Genomic DNA, 12,223 nt, shown 5'->3' with positions numbered 1-12,223 from the left:
GTATAATTTTTTTAATATGACACCATAACAAAGATGTCTTTCTGAGGCTAAATATAGTGATTTCACCATAGCATGAAGTGTTATGGTTCTATCTTTGTTATCCATCTACTTTTAGATCTACTTACTTTCAGATAATTCATCTGCCTATCATCTATCTATCTAATCTATCTACGTAACTACCAATCTATCATCTATCTACAAATTCATTAATGTCTACACTGATACCTAATTTACTGAAATAACCTACATATTGCATCTGTTGAAACAAAAATTTTCCTAAGCATTTCTCAACTCTCCATACTTAAAAAAACTGATAATCTACCAATGTTAAAATTCAACAGAATTCAAAAACATTTTAAAGTAAAGGGAAATAGGAAACTGGGAAACTCTACAAAGATGAAAATTTAAAAACTACAGTAAACTGGGAGGCCAGAGACTTAATTGCTCTGCACAGTAACTATTTTTCTGTGAATAACTGTAGTTTCACTATCAGTTGAAAAAGGATAAGTAATATTTCCCTCAACATGTCATGGATAAAATTCATGATCTGCCCTCAGCTTACACAATTAACTTTTTTATATTTGCACACTGGGAATGCAACACCAACTAATTTTCATCTATAGTTCTTTCTATTTTGGCATTTCTGACAGCATTCCCAATAACTGCCCTCTAATTTAGAGTGTGTTTAAGTTAGCATCCACATAAAATTCTGATATTCAATCATTATTCTCTTCAGGGCCTATTAGCCTTACTCAAATTTGTCAAACACAGACTTCTAGACTAACAATATTTTCTTCCTTATTGCAAACTCTTTTTTTTTTTCCTTTTGGTTAGCATGACCACCTGGTGTCCTGGAGAGTTGATATTGAATTTCTGTTTAATCCTCACCCTAATTAGATGAAGCAGCTGAGCAACAGGAAACCTCTGCTACCTCCCGTTAGAGGCGTGAATCAACTGCACTCCAGGCCATTCCTAGTTTAGGAAGGAAGAATCTAATCCGTGATTCAAATGTGGTCTGAGTTCACAGGGCCCAGAACTACTTCTTAGCTTCTGTGTTGGCCTGTACTTACATCTTTAACATTAAGCAAGCGTTGACATACTTGCAACAAGTCAGATTTTCCTAATCTGATGTTTTCTTACATCCAAAATAGTGAAGGCCTCTTCACTGATACTCCATTCCACATAAGGATATTAGAAGCATTCCACAACGAATAGCTCAAATTGCATGCAATTAAGAGAGAACATCATGTATTTCAAATCTCGTCCTAAGGCTTTACGATTTCCCACATAAACAAAGTGTATGTTACTTCAAATTAACCACTCACTTCATTGCACAAAATCTTAGAACTAGATTTCCTTTATCTTCTTCCCCAAATTATCACCTTTTCATAGTTAAAAATGGAATCTTTTATATTTATGACTAGTGTAAAATAATGTAAAATGCTTATTTTCTATTATCTTTTTCTTATCATGATAGCATTGCTACCTTGCCTACAGTTGAAGCCAAAAATAGATTTCATGAGTTCTGGGATAAAAAATATGAGCAGCTCTTTACTTTATCATTGGCTAATCAGCATGTTTAGTAAGAAAGATGATTATCAGAAGGCTCCTCTGACTCTTTGTTCTGAGGTGGGAAAAGATCGTAATGAGACAACTTAAAGCAATAAGTAATTACCCAAACATAAAGCCTGTATTAGTACCTGTATTCATATATTCCTCATTTTAAAAATTTCTTTAGAGTTTAACTAATCATAATAAAAATAAGAGGATTTTTATTTTGAGTTGTTTGAGAAACAGAGCAGATAGAGATCTTTATAAAAATGAGGCTTTTACATTGACAGGACAAATGCCAGAAGGATTCAGTTTAATTTTTCAGTAGTCTTTGTCTACCTCAAAACTCTCATTTTCTTTTCTGGTAGAATAGAATGTCCCGTTTTGGCTGAGTCCCTGTCAGACTTCTTACAACAAATCAAAAAGCAAGTAGTTTCTGTCCTCTTTAGCAGAAGCAAAACCAGGTATGCTTTAGTCATATTCTACTTCCTCTTAGAGTTGGCATTAGGATGTGTGTTTACAGATGGTTTGGGGCAGCCTAGGAAGGGGTCAGTTCAGAAGATCAATGAATATGGTGGATTGTAAGGTAGTATAGAGGAAATAACAATGATGTCTATTTACTGTGGAGTGACCATAAGTACGTGCTGTGAATGTAGGAAAGGGACAGAACAAAAATAACATTTATTTAAATAACATTTATTTATTGTCAGTTATTTCATAGAGCAAGAATTCCAACTCTATGTAACCTGATAGCCAATGCTCTTACCAATTGGGAAAGGAAATCAAATTATACAGACTTAGATTGGTGTTTAAAATGTAAGACAAAGAAGAAAGAGAAAAGACGAAATGAATTTCTAGAATACAGAAATGATCAACATATAAATTTTAATAAAATTAAAAATGATATGAAGAAACAGACATAAAATGACTTGTAGAGGCTATAGTCCCATACTAGCTAAGCAATTTCAAGCAAATGGTTGCCAACAGCCATGGTATAGACTGGTCATGTTCAGGCATGTGCAGATAATAGTAGTCAGTTAAATGGCAGGCACCAGGCAGAGGCAGAGCTTCCCTCAGAAGATGATAAAAATAGTGACAAAAAGATAAGATTTTCCCAACACAAAGGCTCTACTTTGGCTATATGCTTATTAGGAGAATATAGGGACAATATGATATTTTTAGAGTACTGTTGCTGTCAAAGAGATATCTGCACTTTCATATTTATTGCAGCAAAGTTATTCACAATAGCCAAATATGGAATTAACCTAAGTTTCTATCAATGGATGAACTGATAAAGAAAATGTGGTATATATACAAAATGGAACACTATTTACCCATAAAAAAGGAAATCCTCTCATTTGTGACAACATGGATGAACCTGGAGGACATTATGTTAAGTGAAATAAGCCAGGCACAGAAGAGAAAATACCACATAATCTCACTTATATGTGGAATCTAAAAAAGATGATCTCATAGAAATAGAGACTAGAACAGTGGTTGCCAGAGGCTAGGGTTGTTGGAGGAAAAAGAGCTGGGAAGATATTGGCCAAAGGATTCAAAATTATAGTTATATTAAAGGAATAATTTCAAGAGATCTATTGTACAGCTTGATGACTATAGTTAACGACAATATAGTGTATTCTTGAAAAATGCTAAGAGAGTGAATGTGTTCTCATCACAAAAATAATGTAAGATCATGCATGCAAGAATTAGCAATACTGAACCATTTCACAACATACATATACTTCAAAACTTCATGTTGTATATGATAAATACATACAATATTATGTCAATTGAAAAAAAAATAAAATGGACCAAACCTACAGAATAATGTCAAAATACTTTGCTTTTACTTTCCACTCAGCACTCTCAGGCATTAATATTAAAACATTTTCTCCTACAGAGATGAAACACAAATTTGGTACTGGAAGGTTACAAATTTGCTTTTGATTTAATGCAGCACAATTTAAAAGTCTCTAAGAAAGTTTGCCATCCTTTAGAGCCACAAGCCTGCCCTTAATGCCTCAGGAGATTTGTACTTCTCATAAGTACCTGGTATAGTAGCTCCTCATAAATCCTCATCCTAAGGACAACATCTGTGACTCCACCCTCAACAGATTTCTAAAGACAGCTCAAAGGAATGTATTAACTCAATCTCTAACCTTGAGCAAACCAGCATATTCCTGCAGAAACAGTGTAGCTTGAAAATCCAGAAATATACTCTAGGCTTTTACTGAGTTATAATAGAAATAAGTCTAAAGATTCCCAGCTTGTTACAGTTAAATGTCCTGAAAATGTTTTCAGACTATTTTTAACATTTATCTGTGGCAAAGTGTTGCATAAACTAAGACTAATTTAGAGGTGTTTTGGATATGAATTTTTAAATAATTGCATGCAGAAAGGTATAAAACAGGAATGCTTCAAGGTGACTTTTTTTGCATGTCTCAAGACTGAGCCTTCACTGATGATGACAAATAGATAATTAGAATCCCCAACCTCAGAGATGTGAGAAATGTGATCTTTTGGGAATGGCCATGAAGCTCCTGGAAGGATTCACTGTGAGACACTGCTCATATCATGGAACAACCTATACCGGTTAGAAAGGCTGAGAGGATAACAACAAGCTAATTTTAATAACTTTTGGTCAATGGCAGAAGAATGGAAGCATATAGTCAACAATAAATCGTAGTTTGCAATAAATAATTTTATAACTTTCAGGACTTCATAATCATTTAATATTTATCCTTTTGCACACATATTCTGGTGGTTTAACAAAAGATAACTAAGAGCTATAACCATACATGGACGCCACTCCCAAATGAATCTAATACAAACAGCTGAAGAGTCATCCTTCTCTCCATGTCCAATGAGAGCAATAAACAACACATTCAAATCAATGTTCTATTATTATTAATAATGCTCATAATTTCATTGTAAAACACAACTAAAAGAAAAATGCTTATACTGAGATTTGTATAGTACTGTAAAAACAGAAAAAGATAGGGATTAAATAAATAATTTTGAAACGAAGCATCCTTCATAAAATCAACATTTATAAAGCATTAGGCAGGATATTAGAGGGATCTAGGATCCTTAATCAGGTTTTTCATGGCAGTTTTCAGTTGAAGTGATGTAGTCCTGTTATCTCCATTACAGAATGAGGAAATCAAAACAAAAAGTCCAGTCTGCCAAAGTATTTCTCACAAAAGGTTTATAATTCCTTCTCAATTTCATTTTTGAAACTTCAGCACATTACACATTTAAACAACCAGCTATCAAAGCAGGAAAAACTGCTACTCATCTGGCCAGGGTCAGGGTGCACTTGCTTTTCAGGCACATTATACTACTATTTTCTGCAATAAGTGAAAAAATGATCAACATATGTTTTGCAAGAGAAACCTTAAACGAGGTACAAGAGAGCCATCCAGAAGACACAAAAGAACGTCTAACAAAAACCATGCCGAAAAAAGTCCCAAAAGGAGCAAATTACTTCCACAGTTTGCAAATGTTGTTAAGGTTATTTTAACAATGCTGTTTCCATTTCTGAAACCAGGCTCAGAAATGAAAAAAAAAATCTGTAAGTTTTTGAAATGTTCTCATAATTTTCTTCTTCTTTAGCCATTATATTTTCAGTGGCTATTATGCTGAATTCCCAGGCTTCTAATATATCTCAAATGTATAAGCTGTTAGACAAGTAAATAAAAGCGTATTATTTTTTAACTTATATATTCATCAAACATATATTATGCACTACTGATGACTGCTCTCCAGCGCCTACAGCACTTTTTTTTTTTTTTTTTTTTTTTGAGACGGAGTCTCGCTCTGTCGCCCAGGCTGGAGTGCAGTGGCACAACCTTGGCTCACTACAAGTTCCGCCTCCCGGGTTCAAGCAGTTCTCCTGCCTCAGCTCCTGAGTAGCTGGAACTACAGGTGCCTGCCACCTTGCCCGGCTAATTTTTTGTATTTTTAGTAGAGACGGGGTTTCACCATGTTAGCCAGTATGGTCTTGATCTCCTGACCTCGTGATCTGCCCACCTCGGCCTCCCAAAATGCTGGGATTACAGGTGTGAGCCACTGCGCCCGGTGCCTACAGCACTTCTAAGAGGGACAAACATAATCTCTAGACACAGGTCCTTATGCTTTTTAATAAAACACTAATAATTTACAAAAAAATAACGTCATATTTCTTAACAAAGTTTGTGAACTAAAAATAATTTGCCCTCATCATGGGAAAATTAGTAAACGACTGGATTTTTTAACAGAGTAGTCTATAACATAATTTTAAAAATGTTACACATGCTAAAAAAGCATGTTATGATATTAAAAACACAATAGATTTGCATATGTTTTGCAAAATTGAATATTCCAGGAAACTGGTGACTAAATTTTTAAAATTAACATAGTAACTGCCCAGGGCAAGGAGGACTATGATGATATTTATGACGATGATGATAATGATGATCATGATTTAACCCTGTAATGCTTTTGGGTATACACAATTTTCCAAATAATTTTCATGTATTTTGGATATTTTCAAATAATGCCATGTGAATTCACAACCCAGTGATATGCACATTTATAACTTTAAAAAATTGTACTCAGAGCATGTTAAAAGCTTTAAATACCCAACCCGTTGATTATATTTTCTATTGCAAATCTTCTAAATATTTAGTTTCTATCATATAATAACTGATAAATAATTTCAACAATTAAGTAAGAATTTTCACCTTATCTAGCTGCCAATTCCACTCCAGAGAAATCTCAAATCTCTGCTTTATCCAAATTGTGCCATGAGGCATTGCTGCTGTAATAGTTCTGCCATAAGTTTATTCTCTAGTTTATACTCTTTTTTTTGCTTTCATTCTCTTACTTTTAAGCATTTAATGTATTTCCATTGTAAACTTTCACTCTCCCGATGGTATTTCCTATAGGATATTTTGATGTTTTCCATAATCTTCCTAGGCGACACTAATTCTTTACTCCTTAATGCTTTCATAACATTTTATTCATAGAACGTATATACTGAATATAGTTAGTTACGTACCATGCATCTTCCCTGCTAGATTGTGAGTTCACTGAAAATAAGAAATGCATCTTGTTCACTTTTATATCCCCCAATATAACCATGCTTTATCGAAACAAACAAACAAACAAAAAACAAAAACAGGCAAGGCGCTGTGGCTCATGCCTGTAATCCCAGCCCTTTGGGAGGCCAAGGTGGGTGGATCACCTGAGGTCAGCAGTTCAAGACTAGCCTGACCAACGTGGTAAAACCCTGTGTTTAATAAAAATACAAAACTAGCTAGGTATGGTGGTGGGTGCCTGTAATCCCAGCTACTCAGGAGGCTGAGGCAGGAGAACCACTTCAACCCAGGAGGCAGAGGTTGCAGTGAGACAAGATCACGCCATTGCACTCCGGCCTGGGTAACAAGAGTGAAACTCCATCTCAAAAAACAAAAAACAAATACAAACACCCAACAACACAAATATCTAGGCATTTTAGTTACTAATTTTAAAGTGCAAGCCATAATACAATAGAACTTGCAAGGCAATTAATTGATTCCCTAACTGCAAGCATTGAAATTTATAATATGTAAGTGTGAAAACAGTGCCAGACTGTAAAGCAGCATATACCTTTTCAAAAATGAGGAAATAACACAATATTACCAGAACCCATGTACATAAAACCATAGGGCTTAACTTTGGGACCTGAATAAATGAAGACAAATAACATTGTCACTGGAAAACTCAAATTTGAAAAGATGTTAATACTGTACAAATTGATTTATAAATCTAATGCATATCTAGTCATAACTGTAGTGCGATTTTTTAGTAGAGTTTGTCAAAATGACTCTAAAATTTATATTGAATGGAAATATGTAAGATTCTGAATAAGAACAAGATAAAATCTGGGCAACTGCAACATACAATAAATCTAAACCTATTAAAACAATATGATGGTGCAAAAAAGAACAAAGAGAGCAGTTAGGCAAAATAAAAAAATCTCTAAAATATGGGCATTTGCATTAGGATAAAGATATCATTTCAAATCCACAAAAATTAAAACCTTTAAATAAGTAGGATTGAAATAATTGGCACTTATGAAAGTTAAAGAAAATTAGACCTTTACTTCATTCTAAACATAAAAATTGATCAGAGAAGGAAGGGTTGAAGAGACAGATGTAAAACAAAAACAATCTCTTAAGAAAAATAGAATATTTCAAAATCTTCAGACAGGGAAGCCCTATGTGAGACAGAACCAGAAAGTTATAAAAGGAATGCCTTGACATATATATTAAAAACCTCTGAATGATGATAACCACCACAAAGCTTAAAAATAATTAGCATAGTGTTGAGTGAAAACTACTGTAAAGCGTATGCTACAAAAAAAGGATTAATATCCAAAAACATCCAAAATATACAGGAAAGTATAGTAGCAAATACGTTTGCTCATTTTCTATTAGGTTTTTAATCTTTTGTTTTTAATTTGGTGATAATTCACAGAAGAAAACATACAAACAGCAAATGTATATGAAAGCATGCACAACTTCTTTTAACCAGTAATGAATAACTTTTATAAAATCACTTTTGCCACTAGACTGTCAAAAGTTTAAAAAATATATACCATTCATTATAATGCAGGATTTGAGGAAATTGGGCCCGCTCACACATGGTTGATGGAGGGTTAAATTGGAAAAGCCTTCAGAATATAATTTCTAATATTTATTTAAAAAGTCATACCCCAAATTCAACTTACAAAAGTAAATCTTAAAAAAATACACATACACAATAAAAGACTCCTCATGGACACTCATTGCAATCTTGATTCTAATAGTGAAAAATTAGAAACAATAAAAAGATCCCCAGATTTATTTTAATAAATGAGTCAGAGAATAGACTTTCTGTTCATAAAAAAAAAAAAACACTAAACAGTAAGAAAGTGTAAAGAAAAAATGGTTAGATAAATACATGCCAAATATTTTACCTGTGAGCAGGATAAAATGGCAGGGAATGAAGGGAGTAAAAGAAGATTTCATATTGTATCTCTTGTTTTGTTTTAGTCCTTTACAATTAGAATGCATTCAGGCGAATTTATATATTTAAAAAACAACCAAATAAAGAATGACTAGAGCAAGTTTGCTTAATCTCACAACAAGTCGTGGCATAAAGTTAATAGTCTAAATAATTAACAATTACTTTATCAATTCATGTAACAAATATACACAGGCACAATCCTGTAGCAAACATTAGGGTAGACAGTAGTAATAAACGGATGACACAAAGGCTTCTCCTCCACATCATCGAAGAACTATCAGGAACCCAGAAAAGGAAGTGGTTGAGCAATAAGGTGATAATTGCTGTAACACAGATCCATAGAATATCACCTTACTTTTGCTGGGAAGGACAGATAAGTCCTCAATGAGGGAGGGTGAGTAAAATCATACATTTTTTCAATGTATGATAATAATCTCAACAGTCAAGGGGAATGAGGATAGCAAGAAATTTCATGTAATGGGCAAAGTCACTCTTACTTGAGGTCATGGACTCTGCTGTGTCACTGTTTGGGGTTGAACTACTTCCTCCACCCCTGCCCCAAAAGCTGTGCAGCCTTACCTAAGCAACTTAACCTCTCTTAATCTCAATGCCTCAGCTATAAAATGTCAACAAGTAACCACACCCACTCCATTGGTTCATTGAGAAGACTGATGGAGATCATTCATAAAAGCATCAGAACAGTACCTGGAGCGCAAGTATTTAATAAATATTTGCTATTCTTTTACGTGTTATCTTTAAAGAAGCCAAAGAGTGCACAATGTGTTTAGGAGACTGAGAGAAGGTTGATATAGATTGAATAGCAAAACTATGGAATATTTACAATACTACAATGCAATATGAATAATCCTTAACTCCAAGTAAGACCAGAGAATTTGCCTAAATGAATCTAAATTTGTATTTATTTACTCTTACTGTAATAGGAAAACTATCTCTTGAGCAATAAAACAAATTATAAATATATATTCAATGAGATTCGCATGTTCTTCTGGTGAATTTATACAAATGATCATGAAATTATTTACTTCAAACTTTTAAGGCTCCCAAAATTGCAATCGAAAGCATCCAAAATTGGAATTGAAAGCAATGTTCTGTCTTAGGGAAGAAGAAATCTAATTTTTGAAAAAGAAATTTATCCACTAAAATTAAATAAAACATTTCATCTAAAAATAACTTCTATCATTTAATGCAGATGAGTCAACAGATCCCTTCCTTTTAATTTCCATCTGGCCTCTGTCATTAGGCTATTACTATTTACTTGCTTTCTCACCATCATTTCAAACCCGTAACGATTCACATGAACAACTGCCTCGAAACCCCTCAGTCCTTCTATATCCTCTGGCTCTTTTATTATAATAAATACCAGTACTTCTAAGAAGCAGCTTAGTGCTCTGGTTAATGGCAGAGGCTCTGAAGACAGACCACCTGGATCCAGGCTGTGGCTCTCCCAATTATCAGCTGTGTGACCTCTCTGAGCTTCCATTTCCTCACACTTAAAGTGGGAATAGTAATAATATCTATCTACATATCTTGTAAAGTTGTGAAAATTAAACAAATTACTATATATAAAATAGAAAAGCTTTTGGCTCCTTAAAAGTGCTAAATAATTATTAGCTAATGAAAACAGCTTTCTTTGAGTTCCTTACCCTTTCGTTGTGGTACTCAACACCTCACTCTCTTTTTCTGCTTCTCTTTCAGTACATTATCACATTAAATACATTATCCTTCTGGCTTTCTGGACTCTCTAAACTTCTGTGCCAAAATAATCTTTCTTTGGTACATAAAACTTTCTACAAAGACTTCAGATTTTACTGCAGAGCAAAAGCTACATATTAATCATTATCTCCACACATGACTCAGCAGGCCTTTATGTAGCTCTATTATTTCTAAATTTTTGCCCAACAAGATGGTGCTATGGCATGGAAAAGCCTTCATTTATCTTTGCTAGAACTGAACCCCAGTTCTTATTACACAAATACATTAATTGGTACAATTTCATTAGCAATTTCCACGTTGTTGAAAAGTTGTCCTTAGATTTGCCATTCAATTATTAGGCAAATATGTGCCTAAAATTGTACATGCCTGGTCAGAATGAGGCACTGATACAGCATCACTCACCAAATAAGAAAAATATTAGCAATGTTTTTTATTTCTTTATTAGCAATAAGGGAGGCAAAAGTCAGAGTATTTTTTTAAATAGAAAAGCACCTGAAATTTTTTCCTTTACCCTCTATATATTTATGCTGTCCCCTCTATATTGCTTGTTTCTACAAAAATCAATCTCTGTAATTTGATCCCAAACTTTGGCTTTGCGTCTATCAAAGTAATTATCAAGTCTTCTATGTGTAAGCTTATTATTTTGATGGATTAGAATCCTGTAGTGTGTAATATGCTTTTTAACATATGGAAGAGAATTGAATTTTGATTGAATACATAAACTGTAAAAGCAGTTTCAGGTCCCATGCAAAAAAGCCTATTACTAAAATAAGTCATGTGTTAATATCAGCACTACTAACTAACCAGTTTCCTCTGATTATCTTAGAAGACAATGTGGTAAATCATGATAACCAGGTAAGTAAAGAGAGTCACCTATGTCTTAATTGACAGCTTGTATAATTTGATTATTAAAATTAAAACTGTACTTAGCTGTGAAACAGTATGAAATATTAAAGGGACTGAGTTTGTTTTACATTTTAGTCTCAAAATTGAACAAATAGCTTCAGTTTATGAGCAACATTTCATTTAATGACTATTCAAAGGAATAACTAATTTGAATATTATAAATCTAATTATTAAAATAACACAAATATTACTATAGTACAACTAAAGTCTTCTACAAGATTGATATATATTTTGTCAAGAACGGTCTTACCCAGTGGAATATTTAATTCTGTTTTGCAGCATAAGCTTCTTAGAATGAATAACATTCAAAAACATTTTTAAAAGATATTCTAGTATATATCAGGGAAAAATTGCCAATGCTTCAAGGTAATTTCTATCAGAACTTAAATATGGCCCAATGGTCACTTTATAGAGTTCATTAATGAATTTGGGAAGAGACTATTAATCTTCAGTGTTAAATCGACCTTGTGGAGAAATTCATCAAGCTTATCCTGACTTAGAAATACCCTATAGCTATTATTGATAGAAAGTTTGGGAGACTAATTAGAACTCATATCCAAAGTCAAAGAACATAAGATAGAAATAGATTTTTTTTAAATGTCCTAAATAAAAGACATATACATATTATGCAGTTTAATACAGGAAGTCTTGCAGGCACAAGTTTTTATTGGGGAGATCCACAGGAAAACATACCTGGCTAGGCTGAAGGCATCATCGATCAAGCCCGCTCGGTTACTGACAGAAAGAACCTGAGGCCAATTAGAAAAAATAATAGGATAATTTAGGATTAAAATGGCAGGTGTTCACATACCAAAAAATATCTTTGATAAGCAAATCTGGAGTGTACCTCATGATTCCGGATTAATTGGTCAATTAATAATCTCCAGTTCCTTAGGTCATAGTTGACTCTAAAATAGCCAGTTTGATTGATGTTCCCCAGCAGCCAGCTTCCTTTGTCCAAATAAGTTATTCTGTGGTGCTCTGAAAAAAAGCATTT

At 33.5% G+C, this 12,223-nt stretch overlaps 1 protein-coding gene across 1 annotated transcript in view; it reads right to left on the bottom strand.

Annotated features, from left to right (window-relative positions):
- The window catches only part of TRHDE (thyrotropin releasing hormone degrading enzyme), a 397,296-nt gene that overhangs the window by 80,742 nt on the left and 304,331 nt on the right, over positions 1-12,223 (bottom strand). Inside the window, exons 11-12 of the mRNA XM_019039267.4 lie at positions 12,074-12,207; positions 11,920-11,975 (exon numbers count right to left, since the gene is read on the bottom strand). Coding sequence (XP_018894812.3) covers positions 11,920-11,975; positions 12,074-12,207 — 190 coding nt within the window. The remainder of the gene's footprint in view (positions 1-11,919; positions 11,976-12,073; positions 12,208-12,223) is intronic.

The sequence above is a fragment of the Gorilla gorilla genome, chromosome 10 (assembly GCF_029281585.2).
Source record: "Gorilla gorilla gorilla isolate KB3781 chromosome 10, NHGRI_mGorGor1-v2.1_pri, whole genome shotgun sequence".
NCBI classification, from domain to species: domain Eukaryota; kingdom Metazoa; phylum Chordata; class Mammalia; order Primates; family Hominidae; genus Gorilla; species Gorilla gorilla.
This window is presented reverse-complemented; position numbering and strand designations above follow the sequence as displayed.